Source organism: Xylaria bambusicola, assembly GCF_022495145.1.
Source record: "Xylaria bambusicola strain CBS 139988 unplaced genomic scaffold F5B22scaffold_28, whole genome shotgun sequence".
NCBI lineage: Eukaryota > Fungi > Ascomycota > Sordariomycetes > Xylariales > Xylariaceae > Xylaria > Xylaria bambusicola.
The window spans coordinates 33,745-48,717 of NW_025953581.1; the positions used below are offsets into that span (position 1 = coordinate 33,745).

The window sequence follows — 14,973 nt, forward strand, 5'->3', positions numbered from 1 at the left end:
TCCTCTTCATTACCGGCCTGGACTATTAAATGAGACCCTAGCACTCCTTTGTGAGCGCATAGGAATACCTATACACGAAATAGGTGGTCAAAGGAGGTATCTCATCTGTTAGATTTTTCAGAACTCATAGAAGCCTCACTATATAACAAGCATATCGTTTTTCCTTTACCTGAACCTGTACCGAGATGAGTGGCCGCGTTGAACAGTCCTTTTTATCTCTATAAAAGGAGAAGCGCCGATATATACCTCAAGGCGAAATACATGAGGCAATACACCGTTGCAGGTTGAAGGAACTGAATGCGGAATCAACGTCACGAATTGACTCACTGAAGACCTGCTATCTAAAGCTATCGCGAGTGAATATTGCGAGCTGAAACAAATACCTTGCAGCTGGTAGTTACATTTCATGTTTGCTGAATCTGAATAGTAAGCACTGCTTCACACCATGATGCATTTAAGATTGAGGATTCGATTGAAATTTCCTAATTTTTTTCCCTTTTAAATAAGTCTGAACGCTTATCATTATAATGTAGTCTCATAAAGTGCAATTCTTTTTTCATAGCTGCCTCAGTAACCCATCGGTGAATAGGCGCTCGGAGTTTCAGCCCCAATTTGAGATGATTAGCGGGTTCCAGAGCAGCCGACGAAGTTGTTTCCGCTGGCCCCGGTGTGTGTGATCGCGCCAGCGAGTTTGCAAGAGGTGTTTATGATGACACGGTCAGCGCCAGGGCTTCCTATGAGCGAATAAGTATCTAATCCAGCAATCAACTGGTCTGCTTCTATATCAGTATTACGTACCGCCAGTGTAGACGCCGCTCGAGAGCATAGGGAATTCTAGGTAGGGACCAGAGATGGGGAAGCTGAAGCCTTCGAAGTTGTTGTAGGTGTGAGGGTATGAGTTAGCGGTCTTTAGCAATTGACGGTTAGCTACTATGTTGATGTCTAATGCTTCGGGGAATAAGATTCACGTACGCTGCCAGCTTTGTAATAAGTACAAGCCTTTTGGGCGGCTTGATTCACCTGCGTAGCAGAGTAATATGTCGAGCCGCATGTTGTCGCAGCACGCTCCTCAATCACAGGCACAGCAAGCGCAGGGGCGACGACGGCCACCAGGGCCAAGAGTGATGTGAAGACCTGCATCTTGAAATTTGAAACAGTTATAGAATGAGAGAGAAAATATGCGAGCTTTGACTGAGACCTGCTTGAATGCGAAAGACTACGTGTAGGAAGAAAGGCAGACAATTACATATTTATAAATGAGAACTTATCGCGAACGCCTTCAATTGACGGCTTGCGTACTCACATCACGCCCAGCTTCCTTTTTGAGCTGGTGCCGTGAGATGTGGTATTCTTACCACGGATCTTAGTCGCATTGATGGAAAGTGTCAAACGGCGACTGAAGCTTGGAATACCATGGCGCTGGCGCACGTGGCTTATCTTTCTTGAGGGATCGGCACAGTCGTGGTTGGCAGACTACCGAAAAGGGCAGGTGAGGGCTCAGGGATGGAGGCATAGTGTTAGAACGTGCTGCTAAGGTTGGGTAAGAAAGCAGAGACTCAAACCATCTCCAGGGACCATGTGGAGCACCTGTGAATCCGCAAGTCGGAGGTCTTATCGCTGGTGGTGGAATGGAGAAAATGACTACAGAAAGGGCTTTAATCGCAGTGCACCAAGCTGCCTTTGCCGAGGGCTGTTTAACTTTCTCCTCAACTATGATGGGAATAGAAAATCAGGTAACTATTCAACATTGATAGATCCTTTACAAGCCGAGATGATGGGAGCCATAAGAGTTCCGCCCCATTTGTCGCAGTTTAACTGCCAAGATCTCGCTGCGACACACTATGATTGACTATCAAGGTAATGCTCCACATATGAATATGGATTATCTTGGTCTGTTCGATGGCATTGCCAAGTTATTGTCTTGTGGTATGGAAATCGAATGATAGGAGTTATTTGAGAAAAGGAGAAAGCCTGCCAGAAGTTATTTATAGTGCTGAAGCGAAATGCGGTAACACCAACCCGGCAGTGATGGCAGATCGCTCATCGTCATCTAGGTTAGAGCAATAGGAAACACCTGCTCGCAGATCCGGGGTAGTAGCCGGATAGAATCCGGGGATAGCGGATTGAGATCTTCGTTGCAGGAGATCGGCTCACTATAAACGAAGATTTTGAGTGCCGATCCTTGATCCATCATGTGAAAGAGGAGAAAACGCGGGGAAATACGATGCGTAATGAGTCTGCCGAGCATCGCAACGTCAGTAAAGCAAGGGTACATATAAAATGTGGCCTGTGTCGGGGAAACTACTTTAGAAAGATGCCTCTCAATGCTTCAAGGCACGAGCTGACGCGGACAAAACTGCGGCGGATATCTCACTTCCAGACACCATCATGCGACTTTCGCGGCTCTTGTGTCTAACTCTCTCCTCCTGCGCTTTAGGACTGCTTGAGAAGCGCATTGTCTCATTCGAAAATGCGGAAGGGTCAATTCCTCTTCACGGCGCTTCGATCGTGTACAGCGCCAATGACCCTGTCGGTGTCGAGATCGCCGTTACGAGTCTCGCCGAGGATCTCGAAGCTATCACGGGAACGCAGCCTTCAGTATTCAGAATTAGTAATGGCGAATCATTAGAGTGCACGAACTGTACTGACAATGTCATTATCGCTGCAACCGTCGGGTCTGACGTTTTAGGAGCCATAGTAGAAGATGGCAAACTGGATGTTTCTGCTATTGATGGGAAATGGGAAAGCTACCAGACAAGCGTCGTCGATGATCCGATACCCGGTGTCAAGAGAGCCTTGGTTATTGCAGGAAGCGATAAGAGGGGTGTAATGTACGGCATCTACACTCTCTCAGAGCAATGTGGCCAGTCTCCGTGAGTCCGCCGTAAAGAGACTCATAGTCTATTTATATACTAAAGGGCAAAGATTCCACTGGTGGGCAGATGTTCCAGCAACAAAGCACGAGGAGATCTACGCATTATCAGGGGATACCACATTTGGGCCTCCAAGCATTCGTTACCGTGGCCTATTCATCAACGATGAAGCCCCTGGATTAACAGGGTAAGGAGAAGGCCGAGCTAGTTTGAAGAAAGCAGATATCTGACAGTTATAGTTGGTGGTCGAAAGTCCACGGAGTTAATCATCAACCAATAGACACCGAGTTTTACCGACATGTATTCGACATGCTACTTCGTCTGAAGGGAAACTTCCTATGGCCATCCATGTGGAAGTCGTTGCTATATAAACCTGGGAATATCTTCTTCACCGATGACCCTGGCAACATGCAGCTTGCGGACGATTATGGGATCGTTGTGTCAACTAGTCATCACGAACCCATGCAAAAGGCGACCAATGAATGGAATGATACAATTTCAGGTCCGTGGGACTGGGAGAAAAACAAAGACAATGTGACAGTCTTCATGGAGGACGGCGCACGCAGGGCTGGCCAAAATGAATCGTACTTCACTCTGGGCATGCGTGGCGAGGGCGATGGACCAATCCAATCGGACGATCCAGTCGGTATCCTCACAGATGTATTCAAGACGCAACGCGGGATTCTGGCGAAGTACTATGGAAATGAGTCAGCGGCAAATCGTACGTTTATAAAGCTCGCATGCGGCCCAGCTAATGATAGACAGAGGTCTGGACGATTTATAAGGAGGTGGCAACCTATTACGCGGCCGGTCTAACCCCACCTGAAGATGTGACTCTCATGTTTACGGACGACAACTGGGGAAATATTCAGAGGTTGCCTCTTGCTAATGAGACAGCGAGGTCTGGAGGCGTAGGGGTGAGATCGAATCCCGTCTTCCGCGCGAAGTCTAGTGCGTGCTGACAGTTGCAATTCATTAGATGTACTATCACCTGGAATATGTAGGAATTCCTAAATCCTATAAGTGGCAAAACACAAATAATTTGGTAAGTTGGGATATGTTTGACTGCTAGACTGTTCTGACTATTAAAATTCAGCCGAAAGTCTTCAAAGAGCTGTACCATGCCTCTCAGCGAGGAGCAGATCGTATTTGGGTCATCAACATCGCCGACATCAAGCCCCTTGAGATGCCATTTGGCTTTATTATGGACCTTGCGTGGAACGTCTCCTCTATTGACTTCGAAACTATCCCAAGCTACCTTGAAGCATTTGCTGCACGCGAATTTGGACCAGAGTATGCTTCAGAGATCTCCGAGATACTCATGGAGCAAAGCAGGCTCATCGGAAGGAGGAAATACGAATCTGTTCAGTCAAAGACATATTCGGTTGTGAACTACCACGAGAATGAGCGTGTGTTAGCGGAATGGCAGGCTCTGGCTGACAAAGTAGCTTCCGTCGCGGAACAGCTACCTGAGGAACGCAAGGATGCTTATTGGCACCATGTCCAGTACCCAATTGGTTCTGGCCAGGCGTATTACTCGGTCATGTTAGGACTGGGCAAGAATCAGCAAATTGGATACGAACGTCGAAACTCAGCCAATGCTCTAGCAGATCAAATTAGAGAGGATTTCGACCGCGACTTTGACTTTACTGAGATGTATGACTCCATTGTGGATGGTAAGTGGGCTGGGATACTGTCGCAACCTCATTACGACCAATATCTCCAAAGCTTTGGGGACGACTGGGCAGAGCCTACTAGGGATGTCATCTCAGGACTGTGGTACATCAACCTTCGGCAAAATTCATCATATCCGTTTGGAAATCTAGGTATCTTCGCCGAGGGAGGCGGGAGTGCACAGGAGCAAGCCCGTAGTTTACCCTCAGCATGGGACTCTGCACCGACATCCGGCAAGTTCGCGCCAACGCTGCCGATCATGGATCCGTATGGGAAGGGAACATGGACAATTGATCTTTTCCATCGAGGTGATTCCCGAATTCCTATTGAATGGGAAGTAGATATACCGTTCGACTGGACCATGTTCAACCCCTCCTCTGGCACCCTATCAATGAACCAGCCTGAGCAACGCATCAATGTCTCGATTGATTGGTCTTCGGTCCCAGAGGACATGAATGAGAACATAGGCGTACGCATCAACTACAATCACTCGCCATTCTTCGACCTCGTACACTTGCCTATTATTAATTACAAGGCTCCAGATGACTTTGTAGGGTTTCCGGAGACATCGGGCATCATATCAATTGAAGCGCCTCATTTCCAGCGCAAGTCTGACGGCAATGTCACATTTGAACACATCCTTTACCTAGGCACGCGCACTAATTCGGGCTCACTGGCGCTCCGTCCCTACAAACAGGCACGTGTATCCGAAGATGTTGCCAGGGCCGCATGGGCCGAGTATGACATCTATCTCTATGATGCTTCTACTCTCACCGCCACTGTATATATCAATGGCGCCTTGGATACAGACCCTACGCTCCTTATGAGATATTCACTAACAATAAACGACGGCGAGGCAACTGCCAACTTTACGCGATTACTGGGAGACCCAGCAACACCTGGTGATACCCCACCAGACTGGCGCACGACTGTAGCCGACCATGTCTGGATCCGGAATGTGACGCTAGGAGAGGTGGGACAGGGACAACATACATTACGATGGCAGGCAAATTCACCGGAGGTTTATTTAGAGAAAATTGTGCTGAACACACGGAATGGATTGAAGAGTAGCTATCTTGGACCTCCTGAAACTAGATTACTGTCGTAGGTAATTAACTAATCACTGATGTGTTCCGGTTGAGCGGACTATAGATTCAGGCTCAAGAGTTCCGTGAGTTGTTGTTGTTGTTGTTGTTGCTTTCGCTTCCCCACGCCAGCCCGCTATTCGAGGCATTTTCTACTTCTTCTTCTTCTAATTCCTCTGTGCTTAGACTTTCTTCATCATCGGATTGACTGTGCCATTCATCCTCTGAGGTTTGGGATCGGACTCTCAAGTCTCTCCACTCTGAATAATAATTGTTCAGATATGGTTCGAATTCAGGAAGCTCTTCGATTAGGGCCTCGAGCCTCATGTCGATATTGCTGTAACGATTTTGGCACACCAACAAGCACGCAAAATCTTCTAGGAAGAGCCGGAACGGTATGGAGAGATCCATGTCGATCATTTGAGCAATGAGCATGCGACACCGCTCCCTTGTCAGCTTGTAATCGATGAACTGGGTACGATCTGGACAGCACTTTTCGCAGCCCCAGCCAATTATTTGAAGCCATAGTAGATGGCGCTCCGGGCAGAGCTCGAAGTTGGAGACAGTTAGAAACTCGTGGAAGATCTCCAGGAAGTCATCAAGGATCGGGGTTATTATGAGATAATCCGCAACCTCATATATCCGGAGATAGATCTTTAACTTGTCCTCGATCCTTGTACAATCTTCATCCCCGAAGTATGGCTTTAGTGCGTCGCGCTTGAAACACTCATAGAATGCGTTGTCCCCTAAATCCCGATGGCTGTTAATCAAAATGCATGACTATCGTGACGTTGGGTACGCAGTACTGACATCCCGTATAGCAACAGGCCATGCACAAGTGAAGTGCCTTGGAGTCCATTTCAGGAAATACTAGGACGGATTTGTGTGTTTCCTATTTCCAATACCGTTAGTTTGAAATGCACTCGATCCGCTGACTGAAATAAAATGGAAAGTACCGACCTTGAAACCCCCATAGAATGCTCCCTTAAAAAACTTTGAACATGATGCCAGACGTGACTTATGTGCAGGAAAGTAGCCCACATCTTCAATTATGACTAAACAATCAGCTGGCCTAGATGCTGTTAGAAAAGATTGCAGTGCATATATTTGTTGTCTTACTCTTTTTCGTATTGCCAGAAAGTGCCAAGAAGGCTTTCTGGTCTCTCGCGGAGGATACTGGCCAAGTTGTCAGGTATACAGCGTCTTTTCATTGGAACTGCTTCTTTAGTAAAAGGTAAGAATGATGGAAGTAGATATAGTACTAAACGAGTTGAATGTCGAAATCGCTACAAATGAATTGGTACAAGTCAGGAGCCAAGGGCAAGATATATGAAAGACGGGAGAAGTAAACTAGGGAGAGTTATATATAGTCAGCGAAAGTAGCACCACAGTTAATGAGGTACATATTCTTAGCTCTTCTATAATCGTATCAATGTATTGTATATGAAATGTTTATTATTATGCGACACTATGAACTGAATGTTTCTATTTTATAGCTAGGGTGAATACAGTCATGTATTATGTTCTGAATGGAGTTCGCTGATAATCTCTAGTATTACAGCTTGTGCATTGTTTCCAATAAAGCTTGCGGATTGCTCAATGAAGTGTGCACATTGTTTCAATGGCTTTTGCAGACATTGGTTAATAGAGTTCTTTCTATACAAACTATTGATCGCTGAATAGCTAGAACGCCTACATAAGGTTGAATGCTTCTTGTATATCAATGCTATAGTAGCGCTGTCATCATGAATGCGACTTTGAGTGTTTTCGCCGGGAATTATGAGGAGCTAGGAGGCTCTGATGCGTGTAGTAAAGTGTGAACTAGCACGTGCGATACAACGACAGTGAGGCTTGTACGTCTGGTCACTCACCGAACACCCATTAGTCCACGACACAAACTACTCTTTACACCACATTGTAAAGAAATGATCTCTGGGTCGCTTTTCAAGGGAAACTGATTATAATTAATCAGAACATGGTATTGCTATACAATCATGGGCATGCTTGCTAATTGACCAATTTAGAGGATACGCTCAACTTATTTGACTCTATACGCAAGGTCCTAGCCTACAGTCGACTTAGGTAGTCTCTTTCACGCAACTTGGAGTAAATACCACGCTAGAAGATACAATAGGAATTAAAAGTTTCTCAGCTTAAATATATTTGAATAAGTCAGGATTTAATTGCTTCACTTTGAATTTGGGGGTACCTCACCGAAGTCTAATTACTGGTTACATACGTATAGGGGCGTACAAACGTGTTCAGCGCATAAGAGAGTCTCCTTCATCCGTTACCAGTATGAGCAGTGCGATTTCGTTTTCGATGCGTCTATTGATGATGGAATAGGCCTGAATCTTGTGTAATACTTTTACCCCCATCAATATGCCACTTTTAACAAGGGATAGGGTGAAATGTTTGAAAAGGGGTAGTAGTAAGATCGGCTTAGTCAGCAAGGATATCGAAGCCTCATGATATGTACTTGTAGAGAATTGCGACAATTTCGTAAAAAAGGCTGTCAACAAGCTTTACTTCGTTCTGATAATATTTTAAGTCGATAACTACCGATATTCAAGAGTAATGATGATGGCTGCACCAATACGCTACTGCTGTCTACGTCGACAAGCATCTCAGGGGTTTTCGCCAATTATTTGTAAGTTGTGAATGAGGTCAATCGCACTTTTGAAAGGGTTTAAATTTGAGCATAAGTCTCAGTAGATGAGAGGATATGTAAAGCCGCTTCACAGTTGAAACACTTCGAATGAGTTGGGGGAACGATTGGTGCGTAAAACAGGAGTGCTTCTCACGTCTGTCACAGTATTATATGACTACAAGTCTCGCGAGATGAAATGATCACGACTTGGTATGGCGTACGCCACCAAGTAGAAACAGCACATAAAAGAAATCTCTAGTCTGCATGTCTTAGTCTGTAGCTCATTACTGTAGTCGTATGTACAAGTGGTACTCGAAACTGCATCGGCCGACTGAAAATCTCACCATTTTCATCCTCATGCGGGTGATAGAATGCGGGCCTCTCATAGCTGTACCTTCACGCCCAACCTCTGATCAGACTCTGATCAAATGCAAATTCCGAGGAAAGGCGAGCGAACACCCTACACTACTGTAAGTAAATGGCTAAGAAAAAGTAGCTGAGCACGTGTGCGGCGCGATTTTCGATGATCATCAACGGCGTCCTGACATGATCAACAGGGAGCGATCCATATGACTTGCTCAGCTTAGCGATCTCAGATGCCCACAAGGAACATGAGAGTGGTCACGGTGCCTCGGGTGCTACGGTACACCTAGATGGATCAGGTACTGCCTCATCTAGTCGGAGCCTAACCCCGACGATCGTCTGCACATGCAGAATTCCAGTGACCAACAGTCAGTAGCATACATCGCAAAGTAAGGAACCACTACCGTTACTACTCTCCGCATCTGCTCCGCACTCTCAAAGGATCACACCACAACAAATTCCCCGGATTCCCCGGACCTCCATTCTCACGGGGAGAGTAGGAAGAGGGTGGTATGAGCAACACCAACACGGGGAACCCGGGGGACACCAGCAGCTGCGGACGCCTTACTTTCGTGCACCGTGTCAGCCTCACACCGCGCGCACGTCCACTCCAGAACCACATAACTAGCAGAAACGCGTGATTTCACTTTTCGTTCCCCACGAACGTGGGGTATGGGTCTCCCCTCGTTTATATCAAATTATTATTATGCTCCTCTTTTTTCCCTCCCTTCACTAACCTCCCACTCTCACACGGTCTTAAGGAAGAATCTGAAAACACTACTCTTTTTCACATTAAAAGTTTATAAGAAAGAAGGAAGCAGATAATGAAGGAAAGAAGGAAAGGAGAGAAGAGACGAAGGAACCCTTCTCTACTGAAGCAACACTCACTCATACTCCCTAATCATTCATCTTCATCCAAGATTACAAAGATGGCCGACGAGCCGCAGGCACCAAGACGGCGCGTCCCACCTTTTCCGGACCACGACCATACTCAGTACAGGCATTTCAGCATTAGCGCAAGCGTTCGGATTACCCAAAACCGCAAAACGCCCGCCGCCCTCATCCATGTATTACTTACTTATATACAATAGTACGAACAAGACAAGACGTAAAGGCAGAACAACATAGACACACACAATGACATACATACATATGCATTCCTTGCAACATCGGAATTCGGAATGGGAAATATGAGCATAATTAGGTAGTTATCCAAGGGATTTTTCATCTCTCTCTTATATCGTTCTTCTACTCTGTAAAAGTAGATCAGCAGTACCAACCACACTCATGTTGCTTGATCATCTAATACGACATGTACTTAACTGCTGAGTAAGTAAATAGTGCAATCCCGTAGATTAAAATGCCTAAACATCTAAGTAGCATGATACTAAATATGTAAACCCATCCCAACGTAGAAATAGTCGCAATCAACCACACTACACTACATACACATGTACTATGTATGCAGGCAGTATCCAATCTACACCGCACTAGTTCCGCAGATAAACCATTCGATATGTAAACACTACCAACAACGAGGATTAGTCGGCTCATCATCGCCTAGCGCATCAGTACCAAAGAATTCCCATCTCCCGCTGCGTCCGACGAGGTGCGCTTGCCGAGCATTTGGACCAGCCCCCACGGATCTACAATTGCATATCCCTTATAAGTGCCTACTTACTTATGTGCTGATTGGTGCGCACTCGAGTAAGTAAGTAAGTCTTAGTACATCCGCTGAGTGATGTTCAGGAGTCGAGGCAATAGTTAGCGGCTCTCGACAAGTTTTACAGCTCAGGAACAGTGAAATTACGGCTCTGATAGGGCAATAGGTAGGGCGGAGTGTCTTTAGTTCAGCGCGCACGGTGGTCACTGGTGATCTTCCAACAGACGGTGTGAGAAGGGCATATTATGTGGATTGAAAATATGGGCTCATAAGGTGATATGTGGGATAGATGTGGACTTTGATTGTGCACCCTTGTTGATCAGCGGAGATGGGTCCGGAGTGACGTCGTGCGCGTCGGCGCATTACTTAGCTGTGTGTGGTTAACTGCCCAAGACTTGCATTGTGCACAACTGCGAATAGTCGGTATGTACATATCACTAAATGGTGTTTTGAATACAATCTAATGTATTTGTAACTGTTTTGTATCGCTTCTAATTGCAAGCGCTAGTGTAGTTTAGAAAAATCAGTCTACTCTCCAAACTTGGGTCGCGCGCGGCCAAAAGGCGCATGCCCGATCTATGGATATCCAAATGCTCAAGTGGTGGTATCTAACGTAACATGAAAATGCAAAAAGTCTCTCTCTCGCTCAATGCGAGTCTATCCAGTAGGTCCTCTTAAAAAACCTTGGTCTCTCTTATATGCCAAAAAGTCTTTCATAAGTTTTCGTAAATAACCGGCGTTTTCAAAACGCGACCATACCATTGAAGACGACCCAGCCGTTCTTCTATAATCTAAACAGCTGATCGTGACGATGAGGTCTCCGAGATGGTAGGCTTCTCTACTTCACCTGGAACTTGGCCTTCCTCGGTCTCAACATCAATACCGTACTCGCGAGCCTTGCTCATAACCTCATCTTCAGCAAGGAAGGGAAGTTCCTTGGCCGCCTTGACGTAGCTGATCTTCTCTGTATATCCTTTGGCGAAAATGACATCAATCTCCTCGAGACTTCGGCCTGCTGTCTCGGGATACAGGTAGTAGATGATGGGGAAGAAGATGGCGTTCAGAACAGCGAAGAATAGATAAGTACCCCAACCGTGCGTACCCGTATTGTTCACGAGCACAGGAGTGATAAGAACGATGAAGAAGTTCCAAAGCCAGTTGCTGACTGTCGAGCTAGCCGTGGCCATAGCACGGGTCTTGAGCGGGTTGATTTCGGCGGGGTAGAGCCAAGGTAGCGGTAGCCAAGTGGCACCGAAGAACGCAATGTAAGTGAATAGACCAACAGCAGCACCCTTCGCGGCGGAAGGGGTACCAGGAATCAAAGCACCAAAAGTGAGAACCATGGATAAGCACTGTCCAACGGTACCGATAAGGTACAACTTACGTCGGCCGACACGCTCGACAGCGAACCATGAGGTGGTGGCGAACAGGGCGTAAACAATCTGGTTAACACCACCAAGCAGCAAGGCTGTGTTGTTGGAAACACCAATAGCTGTTTGAAACAGGATAGGGAAGTAGTAAATGACAGCATTGCATCCAGACAACTGCTGCATCATCTGCGAAGAGAAACCAAGCAACATACGACGGAAGTGTTGCGTGGGGCCTCCAGTGAAAAGGTCCTTAGGGCGAGTCTTGTTGTCGAGCTGGCCAGAAGCACGCACGGCATCCCTCAAGTTGCTGAGCTGAGTGTTGAGGCGAGGATCCGAACGGCTCTCGCCATTGAGGGCGGCTAGAATTGTGGCCGCTTCGTCTACTCGATCTTGCGTAAGTAGCCAACGTGGGCTTTCTGGCATGTTGATCATGAGGACGAGAACAGCTGCTGCGAAGACGATTTGGAACGCGATGGGGAACCTCCAAGTAAATGCGTGAGGACCGTAGCTAGCGCCATAGTCGAGCCAGTAAGCGATCAACGTTCCAATGGCGACGTTACCACCCTCAATGCAAATCAGCTTGCCTCGGTTGTGCGAGTGACAGCATCTACAAACAGTTAGTGTACTGAGGCTCGACGAGGCTGGTATTTCAAATTGAAAACTTACTCTGCTTGCCAGATCGGAATAGTCGAGGTGTTGATACCGTTTCCAATGCCAGTGATGAAGCGCCCAATAATAAACTGAGCAGTCGCGCCGTGACTGGGGGGTACACAAGTAATCTGAACGATAACGCCAATAATCATGACAGAGGCACCCATGAAGATAGCCTTGCGACGACCGAGTTTGTTGCCAAACAAGAGAATGAAGAGAGCACCGAAGAAGCAACCAACAGCGTAGATGGACACGACGAAACCTTGCCATGTGTCGTCGCCATCGACTTGAGGGAAATCATGAACAAAGGGAGGGCCGGATATGATACCAGACATGACACCCTGATCGTAACCGAATAGTAAGAAGTCGATGGTAGCAACGGTGGTGACAAGCTTCTGTAGCTTTGCACCAGACGCCCCCCAATAGGTGGGGACACCGGCAGCGTTTTCTTTGTGCCCCATGATGTTATGCTCGTCGAGATCTTTCGAAGGGCAGGATCAACGGGGAAATGGGGAGTATGGAGAGATGCTGGGGAAAACCGCCAAAGGGTTTGTCGGGTCTGGGGGTTATTTATCTTTGTGCCCGCGTACCCAAGGCTCTCAAACGATGATACAACACCACGCACGTGTAATGGGACCGGGTGGCAATCCATCACGAAATGGTGCATGGCTCCGAGCCAAGACCGAAAAGAAAATCCATCAAGGGCCCGTTAAAACTCCACAGTCCCTGATGGCGCGAGAGTGATGCAAAGCAGAGTAAGGGAAATAGGATCTCTAGCAAGATCCTGGCTCGCCTGGGAGCAGGACATGACGACGAAGCAGCAGTACGAAAGGTACTATGTATAAGCCAACCCCACTCGGTGCAGAATGTGTGAACCAAGATTGGAGCTGGGGGTGATCATTACGCAGTTAAGCGTCAAGGCTCGATAAGTTTTGATAAGGCGGCCCACAGGAGGCTGAAAGGTACGCCGAGTTATTGTTAGTCCTTACTGGTACCGAAGACACGAGTAGCGTGCGGCGTCCTCTGAACGTGGCTAGTGGCTAGGAACAAGAAAGATGGCGAGATGGCTCGTGAAGAATCTTCAATCACCATCGTCATAAGTCCCACATCCGTGTCCACACCCCAGCCCACTCCGGCGGTAAGTAGGCGGAGACATGTGACTCGGTCAGCGCTTGTACGTGTAGAGACGGCGGAGGTGTGGGCACGCCGTGGCGCTTGGCATGTCGTGAACGGTACGGACGACTAGTACAGCATGTGAGTAGGCGTCGGGCGAGGTCGGCTAAGGAATATCCCGGGTGGCGGCTGAGCCAGTTCGAAGCCAGTTCAGATCAGTTCCAACGATGGCATTAGATCCCTGACTAGGTTAGCACACACATACAGGTCTCTAGGCTCGATACTGCAACGACCTGCAATGACCGGCAACCAAGTGTTCCTGGGCTCTGCTGGGCCGAGGGCGCGGCCGGCCGGAATACCTCCATGAAGTATACCGCGCGTTTATGTGTGTGGAAGGGTACCATTGTGATCGTCAGATACGGTAGAGTTCAGTGACATATCGCGTTTCGTGTTGCGTTTATTACAGTAAGGTGTCTATGTTCTTGTCTGTTCTTGCAACCCCCTTGGTGTCTGCCTTGGTCAATGGAGTTGCTGTTCATCTCGTCTCGGGTTCCTGTCTCGCAAGCGCTCGTCCGAGCCATGTTCGGGATGGCTGGATATACTTTTAACCGAAGGCCCCCGTTCTCTCGCAAATACACGACAGTAATTGAGGGAGGATGAAGATGTGGATAGTCGGGTCGGAATTGGGGGTCAGGATTCGGTCAACCAAGGTGAGCGAGGCGAGCGAAGGCTCGAGCGTCGTTACCGCTACTCAACAGGTGTACGCTAGGTACCTACCTACAGTGCATTCGTAGCATATTGCCAAAAGCGGCATCTAAAATGCCCTAAGGGGCATGGCATGCATCATCACCGCCTGCCTAGATACGCTATTATCCACTGTAAGTTAGGTAGGTCAGTCAGTGGAAGTCAGTATTTCAGAAACACAGGTACCGTATCTAAGTACATACCTCAATGTATACTTACACACATCACGTGGATCAGTTTCCCGTTATGCTCTGCAAGAGAAAAGAGCCTGTCTATCACGTGTCTGCCTTCTCGATGCCTTAGATACCCTCAGCATCGCATACCCAGACAACAATAGTACGAAGTCGCACATGTAACGGTTTCCATCTGCCTGTATTATCCCATGTCATCATGGGCTCCCATCAGCACCAAGGGTCCAAAGGCCAAGGGCCACCCGAGATCCACGGGGGTCCACGAGCCGGCATATTTCAGCGGCGCCGCTAAGTGCCGTGCCAACACCAAAACCTGGCGCCCGTGATGTCATAGGGGATTACTAAAGCCTTACGCCCGGCCTAAATTCTTTGGTCTTATCTATCTTTTCCCCTCTGGATATTAATGCTCTGGTCGAGAGAAGTGGCTCGAGTGGTAAAAGTCATTAAAATTTTTTCTACTTTTCTCACATCGTACCCGGTTTTCACCCATCCTCGGGCCTTACTTAGGTTTTACCAATGTGTCGGCACCGCCTACATACGGGTGTCAAAGAATGACAGACCACAAACAGCCGCCGCTTGCCTGACTCGCCTTTTGT

General features: G+C 47.5%; 4 protein-coding genes across 4 annotated transcripts; 1 reads left to right on the forward strand and 3 right to left on the reverse strand.

Annotated features, from left to right (window-relative positions):
* Positions 1-514: 514 nt before the first annotated feature.
* Positions 515-1,358, reverse strand: F5B22DRAFT_235311 (Ribonuclease/ribotoxin). The gene is made up of 3 exons (XM_047969897.1): positions 973-1,358; positions 799-907; positions 515-734 (listed from the first exon to the last, which is right to left on the reverse strand). The coding sequence occupies exons 1-3, from the start codon at positions 1,138-1,140 to the stop codon at positions 622-624; spliced, it is 390 nt and encodes a 129-aa protein (XP_047829637.1). The 5' UTR covers positions 1,141-1,358; the 3' UTR covers positions 515-621.
* Positions 1,359-2,119: 761 nt separating this feature from the next.
* On the forward strand, positions 2,120-5,693 carry F5B22DRAFT_235307 (uncharacterized protein). Its single transcript, XM_047969896.1, has 6 exons — positions 2,120-2,873; positions 2,926-3,060; positions 3,113-3,594; positions 3,639-3,790; positions 3,853-3,918; positions 3,970-5,693. Exons 1-6 carry the CDS (start codon positions 2,389-2,391, stop codon positions 5,653-5,655), a joined length of 3,006 nt encoding a protein of 1,001 aa, XP_047829638.1. The 5' UTR covers positions 2,120-2,388; the 3' UTR covers positions 5,656-5,693.
* A 14-nt stretch (positions 5,694-5,707) lies between these two features.
* Positions 5,708-6,843, reverse strand: F5B22DRAFT_656780 (uncharacterized protein; the record flags this gene model as incomplete). The annotated part of the gene is made up of 4 exons (XM_047979993.1): positions 5,708-6,378; positions 6,443-6,524; positions 6,593-6,704; positions 6,752-6,843. 4 exons carry the CDS (start codon positions 6,841-6,843, stop codon positions 5,708-5,710), a joined length of 957 nt encoding a protein of 318 aa, XP_047829639.1.
* A 3,886-nt stretch (positions 6,844-10,729) lies between these two features.
* F5B22DRAFT_235352 (general substrate transporter) lies at positions 10,730-13,071 on the reverse strand. Its single transcript, XM_047969898.1, has 2 exons — positions 12,345-13,071; positions 10,730-12,285 (listed from the first exon to the last, which is right to left on the reverse strand). Exons 1-2 carry the CDS (start codon positions 12,788-12,790, stop codon positions 11,100-11,102), a joined length of 1,632 nt encoding a protein of 543 aa, XP_047829640.1. The 5' UTR covers positions 12,791-13,071; the 3' UTR covers positions 10,730-11,099.
* Positions 13,072-14,973: the final 1,902 nt, after the last annotated feature.